The 24,115-nt window shown below is 51.1% G+C and overlaps 1 protein-coding gene across 1 annotated transcript; it reads left to right on the plus strand.

The window, feature by feature from the left end:
• Nucleotides 1-3,814: 3,814 nt before the first annotated feature.
• SLC5A3 (solute carrier family 5 member 3) lies at nucleotides 3,815-20,415 on the plus strand. Its single transcript, XM_056484712.1, has 2 exons — nucleotides 3,815-4,184; nucleotides 17,231-20,415. The coding sequence occupies exon 2, from the start codon at nucleotides 17,526-17,528 to the stop codon at nucleotides 19,671-19,673; it is 2,148 nt and encodes a 715-aa protein (XP_056340687.1). The 5' UTR covers nucleotides 3,815-4,184; nucleotides 17,231-17,525; the 3' UTR covers nucleotides 19,674-20,415.
• Nucleotides 20,416-24,115: the final 3,700 nt, after the last annotated feature.

Below are 24,115 nucleotides of genomic sequence, written 5' to 3' on the forward strand. Positions count from 1 at the left end.
AGGAAAAACCAAGCTTTGGAAATTCAAGGGAGCTCAGACCTGGTGGACACCTTAGATGAGTGGTGATTTGGGGATCATCCTGAGCTTCCATAAAGGGATGGACAGGGCAGGAGAGGGCAGGGCTGGAGCCCCAGGAGGGGCTGAGGGAGCTGGGAAGGGAGAAAAGGAGGCTCAGGGGGGACCTTGTGGCTCTGCACAACTCCCTGACAGGAGGGGCAGGGAAAGGAGGAGAGGAAATGGCCTCAAATGGCACCAGGGCAGGCTCAGGGTGGAGATTGGGAAAGAAAATGTCCCTGGCAGAGTGGTCAGGATTGGGATGAGCTGCCCAGGGAGGTTTGCAGTCACTGTCTGGGGGAGTGCTCAGGACAGGCTGGATGTGGCCCTTGGGGACAGGCTCGGGGTGATGCTGGTGGCACTGGGGTGGCACTGGGGGATCCTGGGGGGCTCTTCCCACATTCCTGATGACTCTGGGATTCTGGGATGCTGCATGAGATGCCCACACAGCTGTGACAGGCAGGTGTAGTCACTACCTGACCTGCATGAGAAATCAGGCACCCAGATCTCATTCCAGGGATATCAAACATCCACCTGGGAATGGGTTTATGAGGTCTCAGGATCACATGTTTCTGCTGGGAGCAAATCCCATCATGGACAAAAATGGACTCAGGCTTGGGCTGATGTTTGGGGAATCTTGAGACAGCTTTAAATACAGCTGAGGTGGAAGAGAGTCCCAAAAATGGGGGGAGTTGGCCAAATGCAGATGTGTGTTTAAGGAGATTCCATGTGGAATGGAGTCAGAAGTGAGAATGAACAGTGACTGTAAGTTTATATCCTACTGGGAACCTGATATTGGCATTTGAAAGCAGCACTGGGAAGACAACAGGGACAGGGATTGAATATTTCCTTTTCTTCTGCCAGAGGAGTGTTTGAAGGAGGTAGAGCATTGGAAGAACTGGGAATCAGAGCTGTCCCCACTCCTTTCTGCCCCTGGCCAAAATGTGACAGCTCCAAATGTGACAAAGAGAATATCATGGGTCACCTGTGGCTGCTCAAGGAGCACCTGGAGGGTGGGAATGGCTGATGTGGGAATGGCAGGGATACCTGGGCATTCCCACTTCACCTGGATTTCCTCCTGAACTTGCCAGGCACATGCTCAGAATAAGGAAGAAGTCAGGCCAGACAACACTGCATTAGAAAACAAACAGGGAAACAAAGTAAAGGGAAGCAAACCCAGGGAGAGTTTGCATTGTGAGCACCAACAGGCAGTAAATTCTCCCTGTCAGCTGCCTGGCAATTACTGCCTGAGCAGGGAGGGGTGGGAGCTTGGGAATACCTGTAAACACTTCTGCACAGGCAGTTTGTCTTGTAGCAGTACCCAAAACAGCTCCCAGGACTCCCAGAGCCCTCGTGCCTGGAGGGCACAGGATGTGTTGGGAACCACGGGCAGCTCACACCTGCTGGAGACTGCAGATGAGGAAGGCTCAAGCAGTACTGGGGCTGGCTGAGCTGCAAGTCCTGCTGAGAAGTGCTGGGAGCTGTTTTCCATTTCCATTCCTGCCCTCAGGAGCTGTGGCACTGAGCGTGGCAGCCTCCCTGGGCACGAGCAAAGCACCCTGGCTATGGCAAGGGCACGGCCCAAGGAAGGTGATGAGGCCTCTCTGGGGCTGGGATTCCAGAGATATTTCATTAAAGCTTTTTAATCTCGAGATTTCTCTGCTTCCCCTTGGGCGTGGTGGGGCTGCTTTCTCATCCCTCTTTCCTGAGGACAGGAGCAATGAGGACTTCAACAGCTTGGGCAGAAACTTGTCCCTCCCCAAAGCCACTGTTGGGCATTGGTGTGAGGGAAGGGAGGGACAAGTCTCTGCTGTGGATGAGAAAAAGAGTTCAAACAAACCCCCAGAGCCCTCAAACACCTTCTGCAGTGGGAGCAAGTGGTTCAGCTCCCAGCACAGCCTGGCTGGACGCTGGTGTCAGATGTGCTGCAGCTGCAGGGATCTGTGTCACTGACCTTGGTGGCTGCACGTGAGCTCCATGCCAGGGGCCTGTGCCAGGCTGGGAAATGCTGTGCACAACCTCCAACGCTGGGGGGGTTCGGGCACCAAGGCCAGACATGCAGCTTTACCTTCATCCTGCTGCTGCTGACACCCTGCTGCATCTCCATCCTGCTGCATCTCCATCCTGCTGCTGCTGACACCCTGCTGCATCTCCATCCTGCTGCTCCACACCCCAGCACACCCACCTCAGAGCCACTCACCCCATGGCTGTGACTGCAGGTGCCCTGAGGATGGGGAAGGTCCTGGGGGTACTCTGAGGATGGAGAAGTTCTGAGGATGCTCTGAGGATGGGGAAGGTGCTGGGCTGCTCTGAGGATGAAGTTCTGGAGGTGCACTGAAGGACCCTGCAGATGGAGAAGGTCCTGGCTGTGCACTCAGAGAATCCTGGGGGTGCACTGAGGTGTGCTGAGGATGAGGAAGGTTCTGGAAGGCGCCAGGTTAGCCTGGGCTCCAATCAGCCTGGCCTGGTGGAAGGTGTCCGTGCCCATGGCAGGGGTGTCCCTGCCACACGAGCGGGGTGTCCCACAGGAATGGGGTGTCCCTCAGGGGCAGTGTCCCACACCAGTGGGGTATCCCACATGGGCAGGGTGTCCCTCACAGGCAGGGAGTCCCTCACCAGAGCGATGTCTGTCCCACACCAGAGCAATGTCTGTCCCTCACCAGAGCAATGTCTGTCCCTTACCCGAGGGATGTCTGTCCCACACACGCAGGGCGTCCCTCAAGAGCAGGATGTCCCACAGGAGCAGGGGGTCTGTCCCTCACCAGAGCCGTGTCCCTCACAAGCACGGTGTCCCACGCCAGAGAAATGTCTGTCCCTCACAGGCAGTTTGTCCCTCACAGGCAGGGTTTACCTCACCGCTGGGCTGTCCCTCACCGCCGGGGTCTCTGTCCCACATCAGAAGGATGTCTGTCCCTCACAAGCAGGGTGTCCCTCACCAGAGGGGTGTCCCTCACAAGCAGTGTGTCCCCAACAGGCAGGGTCTCTGTCCCTCTCCGCCAGGCTGTCTATCCCTCACAAGCAGGGTGTCCCTCACCAGAGGGGTGTCTATCTCTCACAACCAGGGTGTCCCACGCCAGAGAAATGTCTGTCCCTCACAGGCAGGGTGTCTCTCACCGCCGGGGTCTCTGTCCCACAGAAGAGGGATGGCTGCCCCTCACAAGCGGGGTGTCCCTCATAAGCGGGGTGCCTGTCCCACACAGGCAGGGTGTCCCACACAAGCAGGGTCTCTGCCCCTCACAGCCGGGCTGTCTGTCCCTCACGGCTGGGCTGTCTGTCCCTCACAATCAGGGTGTCCCTCACCACCGGGGTCTCTGTCCCTCACGGCCGGGCTGTCTGTCCCTCACGGCCGGGCTGTCTGTCCCTCACCAGAGGTGTGTCTGTCCCTCACAAGCAGGATGTCCCTCTCCGCCGGGCTGTCTGTCCCTCACCAGAGGGGTGTCCCTCACCGCTGGGCTCTCTGGCCCTCTCGGCCGGGCTGTCTGTCCCTCTCGGCCGGGCCGTCCCTGCCACACGCCCGGCGCGGCCCCAGCCGCCCCCGCCACGCGCGGGCCACACGCGGCGGCGCGGCCGCGAGCCCCGTTCCCCGCGCAGCCCGGCGCTCCGTGCGCGGCCCCGGCCGGCTGTGAGCGCGGCCGGGCGGGGGGAGCGAGGGGGGGCGGCGCAGTGGAAATTTCCACTGCCTGCAGCAGCCGGCAGCGGCGGCGGCTCGGGCGGCTTGGCGGGGCCGGGGGCGGCGCCGGCCGCGGGGGCAGCGCGGGGAGGGCCCGGCCGCAGCCGCGCGGGGGTCCCGGCGCTCAGGCCGCGGTGCGGGACGGCCCCGGCCCGGCGGGGGCGGCGCTTGGCGCGGGCAGGGCCGGCCCGGCCGAGCGTGCGCAGCTCCTGCGCCCTTTAAGCCGCGCCGCCCCTGCCCCTACGGGTGTCTGAGCCGCGGGAGCCGCGCGGGAAGGAGCCGCCACAGCGCCGGGACGCACCTTCCTCATCCTCCTCCTCCTCCTCCTGTCCCCCCTGCTCCTCCTCTCCGGCCTCGCCGCAGCCCCCTCCTCCCCACCCCGTGCCCCGCTCCTCCCGCCACTGGCAGCTCTAAGATGCCCCGCTATGAACTGGCTTTGATCCTGAAAGCCATGCAGAGGGTGAGTGAGGGAGAGGAGACGGGAGGAAGGGAGGGAGGCAGGTGGGACTGGCAGATCCCCCCCCCCCCGTTGGCCCGCGGTGTCCCCCCGGTGTCCCCTCGGTGCCCGCTGTCCCCGCCGCACCGCGTGGCCCGGCCCTGCCGCCCGCAGTGTCGCAGCGCGTCCCGGGCTCCGCGGGGCTCCTCGCCCCTCTCCCCTTCCCTGCCCGCGCCCTCGGACGCTCGGCTGAGTCCCCTGTCCCCCTCCCCTCGGCTCCGCAGGTAAGCATTGACCCCAGGCTTTCCGAGATGCGGTTCTTCCCTCGCCCATCCCCTCCCTGCCCGCCCGGAGCAGGTGAAGCCGGCCCTTGCCGTGCCCGTGCCAGCGCATCCCGCTCTGGCTCTGCAGCACCAGCGCTTTCCATCCCCCTCCCGCACCTGCGCTGGCATCCCCGGAGCCTCGGGCCGAGGGAAAAGGGGCAAAAACCAGGATCCGCCGCCTTCCCCCCGTGTGCCAGCGCAGTGCCGGGGATGGGGTTTTGCCCGCAGCAGTTGAGCGGGGCCGATAGGCTGGGCCCTATCGCCCCCGGGAAGGGGCGCTGGGGGTGGCACAGCCGTTGCCGCTGTTTTTTGGCAGCGCGGTGATAACACAGCTCGGTTAGATGATGCTCTTCCCATTCGGCAGGAGCTGAGTCAATACGTGGGGGAAGGGGAGGGGGGGAGAACGGGGATGTGTGTGCGTAAAAATAATAATAAAATAGGGCCATCTCCGTGTGGATGGGAGGTTTATTTGGTAAATAACAGCTGATACTGGCTCTTCTCTAGTACCTTCTATAGCCTTTGTTTATCTGCTGCTTTCCAGCTTCATATGCGGGGCTGGTGGTGGAATGTAGCAGCACTTGCGCTGGGCTGGAGCCCTCTGACCCAGCCCGGCGTGGATATTCGGGGGTTTTCCCTTCCTTCCTTCCCCCCAGCACCATTCCCCAGCGAGCAGCAGTAGCTCAGCAGCGTGGCCGTGGCTTTTTGGGAATTACGGGCGCACGCCTGGTGTGCCGCATGCACTAGTACATTTCCATTCATTTTACATGGACCATCCACATGTCGAGGCTGGCTTTTTTTTTTTTTTTTTTTTTTTTTTTTTTTTTTTTTTTAATGTATTTTTCCCCGTGGTTTAGCTGCAGAAGCTGTAGTAGAGACATCTCACCTGGGTCCTCTAGTGGAGAAACACAGCAGCAGGGAGAAAACCGGGTGACATTGCTGCACTGGCTCATCCAGGCAAAAACACACTGCTTTTCCACTTGCTTGTCAACATATAACCTTTATCCGATTTTTTTTTGTTCCTTTCCACGCCTCTCCCCGTGGGTACAGGAGGCAGAGGTGCTTTTTGTAGCCGTGCTGTTGATGTGGGAGATGCTTTAAGCTGGGCAGGACAGCAAGCATAGCAAATCTGCCATAATACTGAGGCAGGAATAAAGTGACTTCCCTGAAAGGATGCCATGGAGTGCTCTCTGGTTTCTAGGATCTGACCATGGAGATGCAGGGATAAGCTTTTAGCTCTAAGATGCTTCTAAATGAGCATCAGTGCACTCAGGATTTAACATCTGCAACCTTTGCCTCTTTGAAGTTGGGCTCTCCAGCATGTTCTTTCCACATGGATGTATCTTCAAGGGGTTTTTCTAGCTCTGGGATCATGTCCAAACATTTCAGTTTGTGCTGGTGTTTTTAACCCACCCCTGTTGTAAGGCTGAAATTTGGTGTCTGTCTGTAGGTGCTGCTATTCTCGTGCTATTTTCAGCCCACCAGATCTGGATGCTTTTTCATTTCCCAGTATTTTGCTGCTCCTGCCTTTCTTGTGCCCTGAGAACACTTGGAAATATTTCCTCGGGTGGTTTTATGCTCCGTGGTGCTGCTGGGGGGTTGCTCTAATGACCCCTGTAAGCTGTGCATGATCCTGGCTGTAATACTGAATTAAATGAGGCAAAATATGGGGATAATAAGCCAGTGTGAAATAGTGGAATGATCCCATATCTCCCTCTTGTAGAAGAATAAATGACATTGCTTTTCCACACTGGTGACAGCACCTGGGAAGGTGTTTCCTGTCCTGCCCTTCAGTCCCTCTGTGGTGGCTGCATGTCCTGGTGCTGTCTGAGCAAGTGCTGACTCTTCTTTTGGTGTCTGTGATGTCCTTTCTCACCTGTGGCAGCTCCCCTGTCCTCCAAAAAAAGAAAAAAACCAAACCACCAAACCCTTGTCACTTGGCTTTCCTGTGCTTTAGGGCTTGTCCTGAACTTCTTGGAGCTCTCAGCCTGGAGACTTTGCTGCCTCTCCTCAGAGGCAAACTTGGTGCTTCTGTGGGGTCCTCCCCACCCACAACTTTCTTTTAATAGTTCCCTTGGCATTCTCAAGGATCCAGGCAGAATAATTCTCTCCAGTTCTTTTTTGTTACTTTAGCTCCTGTTGCTGCCTTTCCCTGCTCCTGTCCAAGTCAGGGATCCTTTCCTGTTCTTCTCCTGCCTGTGGCTGTTGGGAGGGTCCCATCCATCCCATCCATCCTGCCTGATGCTCTCCTCAGGCTTGGCAGGCTCCAGAGCCTCTTCAGCTCTCCTTCTGTGCCTTAAAAACACAACACCCAAGAGCTTTGGGGATGGTGGGGGGCACGAGGGAAAACTTTCACTTGGCACTGGTTTCAATTTCCAGCCTTTGTCACTGGTTGTCTGCATGTCCTTTGCACAAAAAGTCAGCATTTCATGCTGAAGTCAAAGCTGAGCAGCTCTTCTCTGCCCTGATTTGTGAGAGGTAATGCACTAAAAACACATTAAAACACAGGAGATTTTATATACTCTGGATATGTAGAGAGCTTTTCATCAGCAGAGCCCCCAGTTGGTGACTCTTAGGAAAACAATAATAAAAGCCACCCCAAAATAAAGAAATAAATCTCCTTACTCTGTGGTGTATTTGGAGGGTGAGGGGTTTGTGTTGCTGCATGTGAGTTTATGGATTTGGGCAGAGAAAGGTGTGAGCACATTGGGGTGAAATGATTCATTTTGCCCATTTTGTGGCTTTCCACACTGCAGCATGGAAAGAACAAATGCTGAGGGGACCTTGGTGGCAGATTTGTTCTCAGCAGTGTCCAGGTGTTTGCAAACCAAACCAAACCTGCCCACAGCAGCTGTGCTGGAGGGAAAAGTGCAAAATGAAGACACAGCTGTGTGCTCATCTTCACCTGTGACAAAGTTCAAACACACAGTGTCATCTAAAACCTAAGCACAGGTTTTTTTCAGCAAATACCTGGACTAGGAGACCCATCCACCCATTTCTGGAATCCCAGAGTGGTTTGGGTTGGAAGGGGTCTTAAAAATCACCTTGTTCCACATGGCAGGGGCACCTTCCACTATCCCAGGTTGCTCCAAGCCCTGGCCTTGGGCACCTCCAAATAATAATAATGATAATAATAATAATTAATTCTGCAGTGAATGTGGCCTCTCATTTCCCCAGCCATATTCTCACAACACAACTTGTCTTCAGCAGCTGTTTGTTGCTTTTGGAGTGGGTTGCTGTGTTTCCAAAATTCCCTACCTGCCCTGTGGAGATTGTTGGCTATTTTGGGAAAGCCAAAGTAAATGGGCAGTAGTGTTGCTTGACATCTTGACTATTCCATTTAATTGCTGTGTAGGCAGCTGCAGCAATTGGGCTTTTGATGTCTCAGTTGCCAGGAAGGAGGGGGAGAAAACGAAGCAGGAAGATACTGGGTTTTATTTTTATTTTTATTTTTATTTTTATTTTATTTCCTTTCCTGTGAACCACCTGCTCTTCCACTTGGAATCGTGCATCTTCCCCACCCCTCTTCCCAACTGAGCAGGTTAAAATTTCACTAAAGTTTTTTTTCCCTCTGTTCCTACTGGCATTTTTAGTGGGCTGGAGCAGGCTCTGCAGCCTGGCAGGGAGGGATCCTGGAGTCAGGGGTGGTGCTGAAAGGAGACCAAAGCCTTGGAACTAAAAGGCAGGACCAGAAACCAGCAGGACCCAGCACTGACTCTGCTGCAGGAGTCACCTTTTTGTTTTCTGCCTTGAGCATTCCATAAGAACTGGATTTTGGAGAGTGTGATACAAACAGCATTTGGGAACAATACCCTCTTGCCTGATATTTGACATTTTCAGTCTTGGAAGAGCTGGAATTTTTGCCAAGTGTGGGATATGTGCCTGGGTCTGAGGGGACATAGAGGATTATTCTCTCCTGCAGAATAGTTTAAGCCTAATTTCAGCTTCCTGCAGGCCCCTGGTGGGATATTTCAGTGGGATTTGGCCAGTCCCTCTTCAGGGGACAGCAGAGGGGTTCACCTTTGAGCTCAGACTTCTCTGAGCTGCCCTGGCTCCTCCTCAGCAAGGAGTCTTTGCTTTGTTGGGTTTTGTTCCTGCTGTGAGCAGGGAGGTGTTGGTAACTTCAGAGTGGAGCAGATTCTGTCCCTGAGCTCTTGGGAAGGAAGGCAGGAGCAGCCTTTGTGCATTGTGGAAAGCCCTGAAACGTGCCTGGTGCTGGGGAAGTTGGCCATGGTAACACTGAGGAGAAGCTGCTCCTGCAGCTCATGTGTGTCTGTGTTTTCTGTCTCCTAATCTTCATTGATTCCCCACTCTGCAATGATGGAAGCTCTGGTTTTCTCTGGGTGTTCTTCCAGGAGCTGATTTCTCCAAAACCGTAATTGCCACACAAAAATTGCTTTGGAAGTTGTTAAGCTGTTGATCAAGTAATTTGTCTTCCCTTTTTTTTTTTTTTTTTTTTTTTTTTTTTACTTTGCCCAGAGAAGCTGTGGCTGCCCCTGGATCCCTGGAAGTGTCCAAGGCCAGGTTGGAGCACCCTGGGACAGTGGGAGGTGTCCCTGCCCATGGCAGGGGTGGCACTGAAGGGGCTTGGAGGTGTTTCCAACCCAAACCATTCCATGATTCTGTGATTTGTCAGGTTCCATCCATGGCAGGCTGATAATTCCAACCACCCACACCTCCCCAGGTGCAAATCTGGGATGAAGGAAGAGCTGTTTATGTGGAAGCAGCTGCTTGGTAGAGCTTTGTGTCCCACCCTCTGTGTCCCTTACCTGGGGGCAGCAGGAACCTCTGGGCACCTGGTTATTCCCTGGAAAAAATCCTGCCCTGTGGAGCAGCAGGAATATCCCCAGTGTGCATTGAGGAGCTGATAAAAAGGTGAAAGCAGAAAAAAAAATATAAACACAGAAAGAGATGCAAAATATAACTAGTTATGGAGAAGTGGAACAGGAAAAAATTGGAAATAAATACATGGGAAGTAAGGCAAGATGTGAAGGACCTGTCCTGTGGAGCACTGGTGCAAATGCTGAAAATGAGATTCTGCAGAAAATTAATCAGCCCTGGTGAGGAGAGGAGCAGGAAGGAAGTGGATGGTGTAAAGGGAGGTTCATGAACCCAAGAAACAGGATTGAGGAACTGCAGAAGAATTGCTGTTCTGCTGGTTTTTTAATCCTGGTTTGTTCACTTGCAAGCCAGTCCTTGTGTTCAGTCCTGCAAATATCTGAGGAATAATAAAAAGCCAGGTCCATGCAGAGGATGGATACAGGGAGGGAATGTGTTCAGTTAGTGTTCTAGAAAAAGAAATCAATATTTGGTAGCTTTTAATACAGATACACTGCATCAAGCTTTGTAATTAACATTAATTGTTTTATAACCAACAGAATTTTATTGAACTCTGGTTGTAGTGTCTTAAAATCTCCAAGAAGCATCAGAAGTCTTGAAACAGCATCCAGCTGCCTGGGAAGCTTGGAGAGCCTCAAATTCTTGGATTATGTAGGATCCTGAACTTCTTCTGTCTCACCTATCAATAATCCTGGGGGTGCTCTATGTTCTTCTAGAGATTGTGGGCAGCCAGAAATGTGATGGGAATTTGGGCAAGTGCTAAAGAAGCTTAATGAGTCTGGGTTTGTTTTGTTGGTTTTTTTTTGGTTTTTTTTTTTTTGGTTTTGTTTTTTTTTTTTTTGTTCTTCCTAGAAATTTGAAGAAGAATTTCCTGCTGGTATCTTGCCCAGTTGCATGGGGACTGCCACTTCTTCTTTCTCATTTCCCAAGTAACTTCTGTACTGTCCCAGCCAAAATCCTCTTCAAATGGGATGAACCAGCACATTTTAGGCTGGGCCTGTCCAGTCCCTGCTGAGTGGTGATCACCACCAGCTGCATCACATCTCTGAACCTCCAGCTGAAGGAAAGCACATCTTCAGCAGAGGCAGAAATTTTGCAGCATTTTCTTCTAAAAAGGTGATAACCTTGTCCAGAGAGCTGCAGTGGTCCCAAACCCACTCCAGAAATCAAATTCTTGGCTGCTGAGGGTTGTTGGACCCATTCTCCTGCTGCTGCTCTGGTGACCAAGTACTTGATCTCCTTCATTCCTGCCATGGCACTGAAATGTTTGTGCTGCTGGATTTGGGGTTGCCAGAAGAAGGGGTTTGAGCCTTGGGGCTCAGTGTCCTCCTGCACCTTGCCAGATCATGCCAGAACCTTCCAGTTTTTTCCAGCCCCTTCCCACTTCCTTGAGAATGTCTGGCTTTTTGCCCTCTGCTGCCCTTGGTTTTGCTGTTGGCCACGTGGCTTCTGGGTTGTGTCTGCCCCTTTTGCTTTCAGTTCCTGTGGAAAAGAACTGTGTCCTGTGCAGGGCTGGATGTCACCTCCCTGTGGTTTCCTTGCTGCTGGGCTGGGGTTCTGCTGACAGGCTGAGCTCAGGAGGGCCCTGCTGGAGCTGCAGCCCAGGCTGGAGAGGTTCTGCTGATTCCCCGGGGAAGAGAGGCAGTTCCTGCTCCCTTCACAGAATTCCAGAGCTTGGAAAAGCCCTCCCAGCCATGCAGTGCCAGCTGTGCCCCATGCCCACCTTGTCCCCAGCCCAGAGCTCTGAGTGCCACCTCCAGGTGACACCTCCAAACCTCCCTGGGCAGCTCCTTCCCACGAAGAAATTCCTCCAGATAACATTTGTCACCCCTGGAAACATAAACCAATTCTTTGGGCTGACAAGGGGAAAGGAAGGAATTAACTCCTTATTTTCTGTAAATTGATAATTGATGGATTGATCTCCTGTCAGGGAGTTGTGCAGAGCCACAAGGTCCCCCCTGAGCCTCCTCTTCTCCAGCCTGAGCCCCTTCCCAGCTCCCTCAGCCCCTTCCCAGCTCTTTGTCTCTCTGCTGCTTCTCATTTCCTTGCCTTGGCTCTAGGACAAGACCAAGTGACAGTGACCAGTGGCAGTGCTGCCTCCTGAATGTTTGCAGAGGGATCCATCCCTCAGGCTCCTGACAAAACCTCTCATTCTCCTGGCAGAGCAGCAGTGCCAGTCCCTGCTTGTCTCCCAGGTGATGGGATTGCAGGCTCCTCTTGCCAGAAATGCACAGGATTCTGCCTGCATTGCTTTGACCCCAGCCCAGAGCTCTGAGTGCCACCTCCAAACCTCCCTGGGCAGCTCCTTCCCACGAAGAAATTCCTCCAGATAACATTTGTCACCCCTGGAAACATAAACCAATTCTTTGGGCTGACAAGGGGAAAAGGAAGGTATTAACTCCTTATTTTCTGTAAATTGGTAATTGATGGATTAATCTCCTGGGCATGACACTACATCATGTCTAGGTAGGCCTGGAGAAGACAGAAATTCTTCCTGGTATCTCTGTATTTTAACAGCTAAAAAGAGTCTCCTTCCCTCTGTCCCCAGCTTACCCCCCTTGCCCTGTAGGTGTTTGGAGTTTTGGGAAGAACAGTGGAAGCAAATCATTTCCTTATTCCTGCTGGAGTGCTGGGGACTGGCTCTTGGCAAAGAGAAGCAGCCAAGTGTGAATGTCACAGGCAGTGGCATGAAGTGGCTCGGGGAGGGTGATGCAGATTCTGAAAAAATCCATCTTTTCTTGCTCTGCAGCTTCTCTTGTGTCCCCTGACTGCTGCAGTGTCCTTCCTGTGCCTGCTCCCCTCCTTCATTTGTGGCTTGGTGGGACACTGGAATAGGTGCCTTTGCTTGGGATGAGGGGGGAAATGGTTTAAAAACCCCAAAAATGGCAACTAGATGATGTCCTGTTCTCACAGTGTCACTGGCCTCTCACCACTCCAGTTTCTGCTGTGATTGTCCCCTGCACATCCCATTTCTGACTGGCAAACCCAGTGAGTTCTCTGTGTCTCTTGCTCTGGGGTTACTTATTTCTCTCATGTCTCCCTTAGCAGTTGTGTAGAAAAGAATCCAGAAGAATTTATGCTGGAACAAACTGCTTTTTTTTGTGCTGCTGCAGTAAAACAAAGAGCAGAGCTGGAGTGATCCCTGACCAGAACAAAAGTTCCTTTTGTGTTCACAACAACTGCTTTGAGTGACTTGATCCTCACACCTCAGACTGGATTATTTTGGTAGTGGTGCTTTACAGAGTTGTCTCCTGAGTTCTCCAGACCAGCAGGAGGTTGGTGTGATGATGCAGAGTGTGAGCAGCAGGCTCAGGTAACCTGGAAATGTGGCCCTGCTGCTGCAGCCTCCTGAGTCCAGCTCTGGCATCCCCAGCAGCTCAAGATATTTATTGGATGCTCCAGGTCAACTTCTGCCCTGCCTGTGTGTCCCAGGAGGGTTCCTGGCACGTTGCTCTGCCCCAGCTCCTGGTTTGCAGGGAAAAGCCTGGAACTGCTGCCCTGGATGCTGAGGGCTGTGCTGAGCAGCTGCCAAGGATAGCCCCTGCTTCCTCAAGGGCATGTGCTACATAATTTATCTGTCACTTACTCCATGAACAGCTTCACTGCTCCTTTTTTTTTTTTTTTTTTTTTTTTTTAATGTTCTGGAGTGCTGCAGTAAATGGAATGAAGCTTTTCCTCTCTTTATATTTTTTTCCCCTAAGAGAATTTTTTTTTTCCTTGTGCTCAGTGTGGAGCAGTGGACAGGTAGGAACTCACTGCTGTGTCCATGGCCAGCAGTGTGAGGAGTCTGGGAAACAAACTCAGGGGGTTGCACATGGTACAGACCCCACTCAAGGCACCAGACCTCTGTCATTTATTAATTTTTCTGTGGCAGAGTTAATATTTTCCATGATCCTGGCAATCTGGGCACATTTCTTCTACACAACAGAGCTGTTCAGTAGGTGCAGTGCTGCAGGGCTGAGTTCAAATACTCCTGCTTGAAGGTGGAGAAGGGAAAATGTTGTTTACAAGAAATAAACTGAAAACTACTTGGAAATGTGTGAGCAAAGCACTTAATTTGCTAACAGTGGACACTCCTGTGGGATAGGTGGGCATCTCCATCCCCAAATTAACCCTTAAAACATCAGGATTGGTGAGGAGAAAAGGAAAGTCAGCTCAGAAACTTCCCATCTACCAAAAATCCAACAGAGCTGAGAACAAATTGTGGCTTCAGAGCTGGAGCAGTTGGACTCTGGCATGTTTTAAACACTCATTTTATTAGAAAAGCACTGTGGAGAAAGTTTTCCTTTAGTGCAATCGTTCAAATTTCTCCTCAAAATCCCACCCTGGGTCTGCTTCACATTATGAAATCTCTCTTCAGGGACTTGCTTGGGATTTTTTTTTCCCCTGAAGGAACAGGCTGGGTGTTGGAGAGACATATGCATTGTTTCAGCAGAGCTGAGCCTCTATTTCCAGACAAGAGGGAAGCACATTGTTCTGTGTCTCTGATATGATCCAGCCAGAAAACAGCCTCAGGGAAGAAAATTCCCAGTCTTTGGCAGCAGCACTGTCTTTCTGCCTTTTTTTTTTTTTTTTTTTTTTTTTTTCCCTCCCTCTGTCAGTGCCACTGTTCTAATAACTCAGGATAAAACTCACATGGGGCATCTCAAAAGTCCTTTGTAAGACTTGAGGTCAGAACTTGCTGAAAGTTCAGAGGGACGAGTCTCATTTTCCTAATGAAGAAAAGTTCCAGGGTTATTTTGGAATTAGGTCTAAGAAACTGGTACAAGAAGCTACTTCAGTGCTGTAATTTAGTGACAGTGCAGCAAATTTGTGGTGGCTGCTGAAAACTTTCCACCTTTCAGCTCAGGCAAACTGAGCCCTGCAAAAAAACCCCTCAGGTGTTGGTGACAAAGGGCAGGGTTCAGCTCTCTGAAATTGGATTATTGCAGGTGCATGGTCTGGCTGTATCTTCCTGTGGAAAACACTCCAGGAACTTCACATTTTGTTTATTTGGGTTGGAATGAGCCCCTTGGAGCTGAAGTGACTTAATTGAGGAATGTCACAATTTATTTGAGGGCAGCTGCATCTCATCCTGACACACTTGTCAGAGAGTCTGATCCTGGAATTACAGAAGGTTTGGATTCCCAGAGACCTTAAAGCCCATCCAGTGCCACCCCCAGGGCAGGGACACTTTCCTTTATCCCAGGTGGCTCCAAGCCCCATTCCCAGGGATCCAGGGGCAGCCACAGCTTCCCTGTTAATACTCTGGATACTTCTGATATCAAATGGAATTCATTTGAACAGATATTTTTTCTGATTTTTCCATATTGCTCTATAGGATATTTGTGACAGGTCACTGATGAATCTACAGGGAAGATGGTGGGGGGGTGAACTCAAGTTAAAATCAAACATTTTTTGGTAATGAGAAGGACAACAGAACATTAAAATAGTAATTATTACCATTTCCTTATCTGTCTGTTCTTCTGGTTTTCTGTATAGCAAATTATCTTTTTGTCATATCTCAGTAAAATCTCTTCTTCCCTTTCCCTTCAAATATTTATAATTTTGGTATAAACATAACGTAGTTGAAAAATTAGCTGAATATAGCAAAAGGCACAACACTATTAAAGTGTTGCTCCAAAGTGCTTAAAACTAAGAATAGTCCATTAAACTTGGCTCTGATTGCGTCATCTGATGTGCAGTGTTTATAATTTTGGGTTGGATTAAGCTATTAGACCGTTTAACTACTCCTGTATTTGCGGGTGGGGAGAAATGTGAATTCTTCTGTGGAAGAATTGAAAATACATCTGTGGTTTGAGGCTTCTGAGGAATGATAAATTTAGCCCAGTGCTGTAATCAGTCTGTTTTGTGCCATGGCTCCTTAGTCTCTCATTATTGGCTGTAATTCCAGCAGAAGGAATATCTCTATTCTCAAGTGGGTTTGTGGTGCTGGTGGGGGGGGGGAACCCTTTCTTTTAATTTTTTTTTTTTTTTTTTTTTTTCTCCTGAAAAACAGCTGGACCATACAAATGACACAATGGTGGATTTCTCCTTAAGGTTGAAGTTGTGGCTTGCTGGGAGCTATTTTTAAAATCTATGAGGAGTTGAATGTTTTTGCCCCAGCACCATTGCTGCCTTCAGCATGACATGTGCATTTTCAATCTTAACTCTCTTGGAATTTGAAATGGTTTTATTGCCTCTTTAAACAAATCAAATATATGGCAGGGATGCTAAACAAGAAACCAGCCAAATATTAGAATGTGCTATCAGGCTGTTTGTATTAATCATTAATTAATGGGGAAATGGGAGCTTCGGCCTCGTGCCAGAGAATGAGCTGGAAGGGGATGCCTGGAGCTGATGCTGGTAGCACTTGTGAGATTCTATGGCCAGAAAAAGACCCAGTGTTGGTTTTCTTGTGCCTCTACCAGTGGGTGAGAAAGAGGAGTGGAGTCAGACCCTGTTCTCACCCTCTGTAATAATCCCATTATTGTTACTAAAGTTTGTGTTGTGATCTTTAGACTAAACCAGTTCTTGGCTTTGCCCTTCCCATGGCCATTGGGTGTAGGACATGGAGGAATCCCATGTCCAGCTCTCTGTGATCCCATTAGAAGCCTTTGGGTTGGTAGAGGGTGGGCAGGCCCTGGAACAGAATTCCCAGAGCAGCTGTGGCTGCCCCTGGATCCCTGGCAGTGCCCAGTTCAGGCTGGACACTGGGGCTGGAGCAGCCTGGGATGGTTAAAGGTGTCCCTGCCATGGATGGGCTTTCAGGTCCCTTCCAGCCCAAGCCATCCCAGGGCTCTGTGGTACCTCCCAAGGCATGAGCAGGGGATGGGAGCAGATCCCAAATCCACGAGGGAGCCACCATGCAGCTCCTCAGTGCCCCTTCCCTGCCACCAGGTCTTTATTGTCCCCTTCCCTCCACTCCCAGCACTTCAGTCCTGCTTGCCCAAATGGGTTTTGTTTCCTGCCGTGTTTAGGAGCTGTCAGGTTGGGATTGGGAATTTGGGAAGAGCGTGACAGGGAAAGTTTTGCCTCCATACCTTCCACCTCTCCCTGCTGGGATGGGAATGGATGCTGGGAAGGGCATTTCCTGACATCCTTCCAGCTGTGACTGCTGCCAGAATCCACCCAGTGTTCCTTCCTGAGCCTCTGGTGCTCCCACAAAACCCCAGCTCGGGATATCCAAAGGCTCTGGCCCTAACATGGGGTGTCAGGTGGAGTTTTGCTTCTCCCACTTGCTGGAATGGGATGTTTTCTCCCCTTGGATCATGGGGATGTGTATGGAGAGCTTTCCAAGTGAAAAATAACCCTGTGATTATCTGTAGCCCAGACAGGAGCAAACTCACCTCAAAACCTGCAGGATAGCCTTGATTCTCCAGCTGTTTTGAAATGGATATTGTTTTTTGACAGCACTGTGACCTCACTTTGATTTTTCTAGCAGCCAGCTGTTGTCTCAAGTGCATTTCTGTGCTGCCAGGATTTGGGGGGGTGTACAGTGAAGGAAATGCTGGGCCAGATTTGGGCTCCATTCTTATTTGTTGGGTGATTTTAATTTTATTTTCCTAAGATTGCTTGAAAGAGGAAGATGTGGTTAGTTGCTTGAGAAGGAGACTTGTGAGACACCGGAGTAAAGAAAAAGAAAATGTACTTTTGTTGCTAGCCACGTTCTGGGGAATTTGGGGCACTCAATCCTCCCGAATCGCTGCGTCTCTGAAGGTACCTGCAACCACTGCAGTTGACTTGTCAAAGGCTTTTCCCACTCAGCCCTGCCAATATTGAATGATGTCTGTTATGGATTGCAGGAAGTATAAAGGGGGAAAAATCTGTGGTGTTCAGTGATTTGTTTTACTACACTTCAAATTTTTTCTCATTACTTCATGAAATTCCTCTCTAATTCAATCTTTGTCTTTTGTCTTTGCTGCCTTGCAGGGTTGGTACAGTAGGCCTCACTAAACTTAGCTGCAACTAAGAATTTCTCCTACATCAACTGAGTTAAGGCTGATGCTCTTGTGGAATGTGGATTAAAAGTGCGTGCTAAGTTCCCAAATTTGAGAAGCGGAGAAAAGTAAATGTACCACTGCCACCAGCATCAGGACAGCAAACCAAGGGACAAAGAATTTGACCCGCTGTGTTGATTTTGGTTAAAACTGGTTCACGTGGTGCTTAAGAGACGTTGGCTGGGGGGCGAGAAGTGGACGTCAGCGAAGGCTTTTTTGGTTACAGAATGAGGGCTGCTTTGGAGCCAGCAGACATTGCCATTGTGGCCCTGTACTTCGTGCTTGTAATGTGCATAGGTTTCTTTGCCATGTGGAAAAGCAATCGGAGCACCGTGAGTGGCTACTTTTTGGCAGGGCGTTCTATGACCTGGGTAGCGATCGGGGCCTCGTTGTTTGTGAGCAATATTGGAAGTGAACATTTCATTGGGCTCGCAGGATCTGGAGCGGCGAGCGGATTCGCCGTAGGCGCGTGGGAGTTCAACGCCTTAATGCTTTTGCAGCTTTTGGGATGGGTCTTCGTGCCAGTCTACATCCGCTCGGGAGTGTACACCATGCCCGAATACTTGTCCAAGCGGTTCGGAGGGCATAGGATTCAAATCTATTTTGCAGCGTTGTCTCTAATCCTTTATATCTTCACCAAACTCTCGGTTGACTTGTATTCAGGGGCGCTGTTTATCCAAGAGTCGCTAGGGTGGAACCTGTACCTGTCGGTGATCCTGCTGATCGGCATGACGGCGCTGCTGACGGTCACCGGGGGGCTGGTGGCCGTCATCTACACGGACACGCTGCAGGCGCTGCTGATGATCGTCGGCGCCCTCACGCTCATGATCATCAGCCTGATGGAGGTCGGCGGGTTCGAAGAAGTCAAGAGGAGGTACATGCTGGCCTCGCCGAACATCACCGCCATCCTCCTGACCTACAACATCTCCAACACCAACTCGTGCAACGTCAGCCCGAAGCCCGACGCGCTCAAGATGCTGCGCGAGCCGACGGACGAGGACATTCCCTGGCCCGGGTTCCTGCTGGGCCAGACCCCGGCCTCGGTGTGGTACTGGTGCGCCGACCAAGTCATCGTGCAGAGGGTCCTGGCCGCCAAGAACATCGCGCACGCCAAGGGCTCCACCCTCATGGCCGGCTTCCTGAAGCTGCTGCCCATGTTCATCATCGTGGTGCCGGGGATGATCTCGCGCATCCTGTTCGTGGACGACATCGCCTGCATCAACCCCGAGCACTGCTTCCAGGTGTGCGGCAGCCGCGCCGGCTGCTCCAACATCGCCTACCCGCGCCTGGTGATGAACCTGGTGCCCGTGGGGCTGCGCGGGCTCATGATGGCCGTGATGATCGCCGCCCTCATGAGCGACCTGGACTCCATCTTCAACAGCGCCAGCACCATCTTCACGCTCGACGTCTACAAGCTGCTGCGCAAGAGCGCGACCTCCCGCGAGCTGATGGTGGTGGGCAGGGTCTTCGTGGCCTTCATGGTGGCCATCAGCATCGCCTGGGTGCCCATCATCGTGGAGATGCAGGGCGGGCAGATGTACCTGTACATCCAGGAGGTGGCCGACTACCTGACGCCGCCGGTGGCCGCCCTGTTCCTCATGGCCATCTTCTGGAAGCGCTGCAACGAGCAGGGCGCTTTCTACGGCGGCATGGTGGGCTTCGCGCTGGGCGCCACCCGCCTGGTGCTGGCCTTCTTCTACCGCGCGCCCGAGTGCGACCAGCCCGACACGCGGCCCGGCTTCGTCAAGAACGTCCACTACATGTACGTGGCCACGGCGCTGTTCTGGATCACCGGCGCCGTGACGGTGGTGGTGAGCCTGCTGACGCCGCCGCCCACCAAGGAGCAGGTGAGGACCACCACGTTCTGGGCGCTGCGGAAGCGCGGCGCGCCCGAGGGCGCCGGCAAGGGCGAGCTGTACCAGGCGCAGGAGAAGAGCGTCCTCAAGTGCAACGAGAACGCCAACCACGTCATCCCCAACGGCAGGGCGGAGGAGAGCGCGAAGAACGTCAAGCCCGAGGACATCAACCTGCTGGTGACGTGCAGGGACGACAGCAACCCGGGCATGTCGGTGAGCCAGTCGGAGCTGGAGACGCCCGTGGATTGTTACTCCAACGGACAGGCCGCCCTGATGGGGGAGAAAAAGCGCCAGCAGGACGAGGGGACCGACGACACGGCCAGACATTTGAAATTCCTGGATTGGTTCTGTGGCTTTAAAAGTAAAAACATGAACAAGAGAGTGGTTCGGGAGGTCGAGGAGGAGACTGTTTGTTTACAAATGCTGGAAGAGACTCCAAAAGTTAAACTATTACTAAATACTGGACTGGTCTGTGTCTGTTCAATTGGAATCTTCATGTTTGTCTACTTCTCTTTGTGAGTGAATAGTGAACTTTTAAGGGTATGGCTTAAACATACAGAAGTTGTTACAGGTCTCTGGAGATTTTTGGTTTTTCTTTTCTTTTCAAACAACATAACCACAACCCAGGCATTGTTTACGCTATAATTGTAAGATGGACTCAGCTTTAGCCTATTTCGAGACCATTTGAGATGTGTTGTCCTCCCTCTGCTGAAAGCAGAACCTGTCCTGTGGTGGCTTTTTCTTTTTTCCCTTTTGTGTTTGTTTTATTTTTTTTTATTTTTTTTTCCATTTGCAGCACTAACCTTTTGTTTTTCTGTGTATAAATATACCAAAGGCAGGCAGGTGGCTGTGTTTGAAGTCAGGCAGTTACAGCTCAGTCAGCATTAAGTGAAGATAACAGGTAATCAGTTACCAGTGTGTAAAATCTGAGTGATTAAAGCTGTATCAAAAAGATTTTTAAATGCAGAGCTGTGATGCACATTTATAAAATAACTGTATTACCTTGGCCAACTTAGCACTTTTTAATTGCACTCACTGCTTTTTTTCTTCTCTTTTTTTTTTTCAGTTTCTCATTTTTCTTCTGACAACAACAGGAAGCTGTTTTGTCTCATTTTATAGCACTTAAAACATGATAGCTCTTAGCAGCTTTCTGCCTTTTTTTTATTCTTTGTAAGGAATTTTTGTCTTTTGCTTTTTTATCCACTGTAAATTCCATTGCTGAAAAGTTTCTGTATTAAAAAAAAAAAACAAAAAACCAAAACTAAAAAATAAGCCTGGAGATGACAAACTGTCAATGGAGGAGGAGGAAAAAGAAATATTCTTTCTGTGGGGTTTGTAGTATGTTGAAATTAAAGAACCCCAGAATTTTTAGGGTGGGTTTGGGATGTTCCAGGGCTCTGCCACCTCCTTGGAAAGAACTTTTTCCTCAGGTTTGGGTGGAATTTCTGGAGTTTCAGTAAATGGCCGAAAAGACTCATTTAGCCTCTGCAGCCTCTGAACCTTTAGGACATTGTTAGGATCAGCTTTTTTTTAAAGAAAAACCTGTTTGTGGGTTCTCCAACACGGGAAAAAGAGAAACAGGAGGCTCTGCAGGTCTTGAAGAACTTTCTCACCCTGCAGAAGGATTTTCTTTTCCTCTGCTGGGTCCAGGAGGAGAACAGCTGGGAAGGCAGGGAAGGGGAAATGGGAGAGAGAGGTGAAAGTGCTCCTTGTTTTTCAGAGTCCTTTTTCCTCAAGTCTTCTCCCCCTTCCCCTTTCACCCGGTCAAACTTTCTTTTTGTTCTTTCAGAATCCCTGAGCTTGGAGAAGCCCTCCCTGAGTTCCAGCTGTGCCCAGTCCCCTCCTTGTCACCCAGCCCAAAGTGCCACATGCCTCTGGCACCTCCCTGGGCAGCCCCTTCCCACCAGTGACCTCTGTGTGAAGGAATTCCCTGCTCTGCTCCCTCCCTGCCAATTGAGGTCTGTCCTGGCCTCAGGATTTTCCCAAAAACCTCAATTCCTCCCTGGCAGTCACAGCTGTTTGTAGGTCTGCAGATCCAGAGGGTTTTTCCTGCTGGAGGAAGGGATGGGCAGTTCCCAGGTGTGCAGGATCCCCCAGCCCACCAGGATTCAGCTCCTTCCCTCTCCAGCACACAGTGCTCATATCCAGGCTTTCCATGGAAATGATTCCTCCTGTCTTTGCTCCTGAGCTCCTTCAGGAGAGCACAAACCAAAATGGGGCTGAGGGACCATTGTTCACCAAAACCAGTTCAGGGTCCAGCACACAGACAAGAACCAATTCCTGGGGGGAAACCACTTTGTAGAGATGAAATTTGGGTCAGTCCTGCCTTTGGCTGCTGGAGAAAACTTTGCTTTTCCAGTGGTGCCACCCACGTGGCTTTTAGTAGACCATTTACAACACATTTTCAGGTAAAAGGATTCACTTCTATTTTTAGGGTGTTTTTGTTTGTTTTGGTGGTGTTTTTATGTAGATTAAATCTCATTCATTCCAATACTTTGACCAGAGGCTGAGCTGCCCCACTTTTCTCCACTTGGTTTAGTTGTTGCTGCTGGGAAGTAGAACTACTCCAAAGTGGAAAACTTGGGAGTGTTGTTGCAATATTTGTAGAGAGGAATCACCATACCCAGTGCTGATGTTGCTACCAATGGGACAAGACACATTCTCTTATGATTGGTTTGGGAAAACATCTTAAATCCTTAAATCCTATTTAAGGGTGTGTGAAATTACTGGCATCTCAAGCTGCTTCATTAGGGGGCTGAGCTGTGAAGGATGGTTGGATGTAAAATGCAAGGAATTGTTTCCATACAGGATAAAATCATTTAGGGCAACGTTTGATCGTAATGAGATGAAAAAATAACAACTTGTAGAGGGCAAAGATCATTCTCAGCCCGACAATATCCTCTTGAGAAGGTTGGGGTGTGGCTCAAACATGATTTTGAAGGGAAGGAGATTTGTGTTGAGAGCTTTGGAGCAGCAGGATTTTCCAGCTGCTCCTCCTCGCCCTCGATGTCACCTCGCTTTGCCACCACCTGGGAAGCCAGGTTAGCTCAGGGACCCTTTTGCTGCTGCCCAGGGTGCCTTAGGTGGGGCAGCTGAAGGAGGCTGGAGGAGCCACTGCTGGTGTCTGCTGCTCCTCCACCCCTGGTGACACAGGGGACAGGGCAGCAGTGACCAGGCACAGCCCCGTGTCCTGCTGGGGACATGATGGGGACACAGCCCCATGTCCTGCTGGGGACATGATGGGGACACAGCCCCGTGTCCTGCTGGGGACGTGATGGGGCACAGCCCTGTGTCCTGCTGGGGACATGATGGGGCACAGCCCTGTGTCCTGATGGGGACATGATGGGGACACAGCCCCGTGTCCTCATGGGGCACAGCCCTGTGTCCTGCTGGGGACATGATGGGGACACAGCCCTGTGGCCTCCTGGGGACATGATGGGCACAGCCCCGTGTCCTGCTGGGGACATCATGGGGACACAGCCCCGTGTCCTCATGGGGCACAGCCCCGTGTCCTGATGGGGACATGATGGGGCACAGCCCTGTGGCCTCCTGGGGACATGATGGGGACACAGCCCTGTGTCCTGATGGGGACTTAGCCCTGTGTCTGCTGGGGTACAGCCTCATGTCCTGCTTGAGGACACCATGGGGACACAGCCCTGTGTCCTGATGGGGACATCATGGGGACACAGCCCCATGTCCTGGTGGGGTACAGCCTCATGTCCTGCTTGGGGACATCATGGGGACAGCCCTGTGTCCTGCTTGGGGACATGATGGGGACACAGCCCCGTGTCCTGCTTGGGGACACCATGGGGACACCCCTGTGTCCTGCTGGGGCACAGCCCTGTGTCCTGCTTGGGGACACCACGGGGACACAGCCCTGTGTCCTGCTGGGGACATGATGGGGACACAGCCCCGTGTCCTGCTGGGGACACCACGGGGACACCCCTGTGTCCTTCTGGGACACAGCCCTGTGTCCTGATGGGGACACCACGGGGACAGCCCTGGCCGTGGGAGGCAGTCAGATCCTTCAGCAGTGCACTGCAGGTGCTCCATCTCCCACTCCATCCCTCCTCCCTTTAACGAGCTGCCTCCTTAATTAATTAATCCCACCTTAATTGGCAGGCAGGGTCATCATGGATTATTCATCTGCCTCCCCCCAGCCCATCTTTGCACCTGACTTGGTGAAGCTTTGAGGTGAAATTCTTCCTCCAGTGCTTTTTCTCTCCAGCCTGGCTGTGTCCTAGAGCTCCTGGGAGTCCCTGATGTTCTTTGCTGCATAAAACCACTTAATAAAAGGCCTTGATTATTAAATAAAGAGATTTCTGAGGTTCCAAGCAAGCTGCCTGCTGGCAAGAAGGACCTTGTGTAGGAGAAGGGATTTTTTTATAGCGTAAACAAGCCTTTGCTGAGAGGGGGGAGTTGATGAATTTGGGGTTAAAACCCCATTTTTTGGGTCCAGCAGAACCACAGAGTGTTTCCCACCATGGACAGTCAGCTCCATGAATTTTGTTGCCTGGCCTCCTCCCCCTGGGTGGGGCTGGTTGTGCTTCTGCCTTGCAGCAATGGGTTTATTTATTATTGCCTTGAGCTTAGGATGACAAGTCTGGGAAAACTGAGTTTGGAATGACAGCTTTTCTTCTTCTTGATATTTCCCTTAACTTATTTTTTTTTCTGGTAAGATATTTGAATTTTGCTCCTGGAAATGGTAGAAGCCTTTTATTTAAAAAAGAAAAAAGAAAAGAAAAGAAAAGAAAAGAAAAGAAAAGAAAAGAAAAGAAAAGAAAAGAAAAGAAAAGAAGAAAAAGAAAAAAAAGAGAGGCTTCTTGAGAGATTAATAGTACATTTTGGGAGACTGTTTTTATTTAAGTTTTTTTTAATGGCTGATTTGATGCTATTCTCTGCCAAAGTTTAGAGGCATTTTTGTTGTTTAATTTTTATTTTTTTTTTAATAATTTTTTCCT

The sequence above is a fragment of the Oenanthe melanoleuca genome, chromosome 1, assembly GCF_029582105.1.
Source record: "Oenanthe melanoleuca isolate GR-GAL-2019-014 chromosome 1, OMel1.0, whole genome shotgun sequence".
Classification (NCBI taxonomy): domain Eukaryota; kingdom Metazoa; phylum Chordata; class Aves; order Passeriformes; family Muscicapidae; genus Oenanthe; species Oenanthe melanoleuca.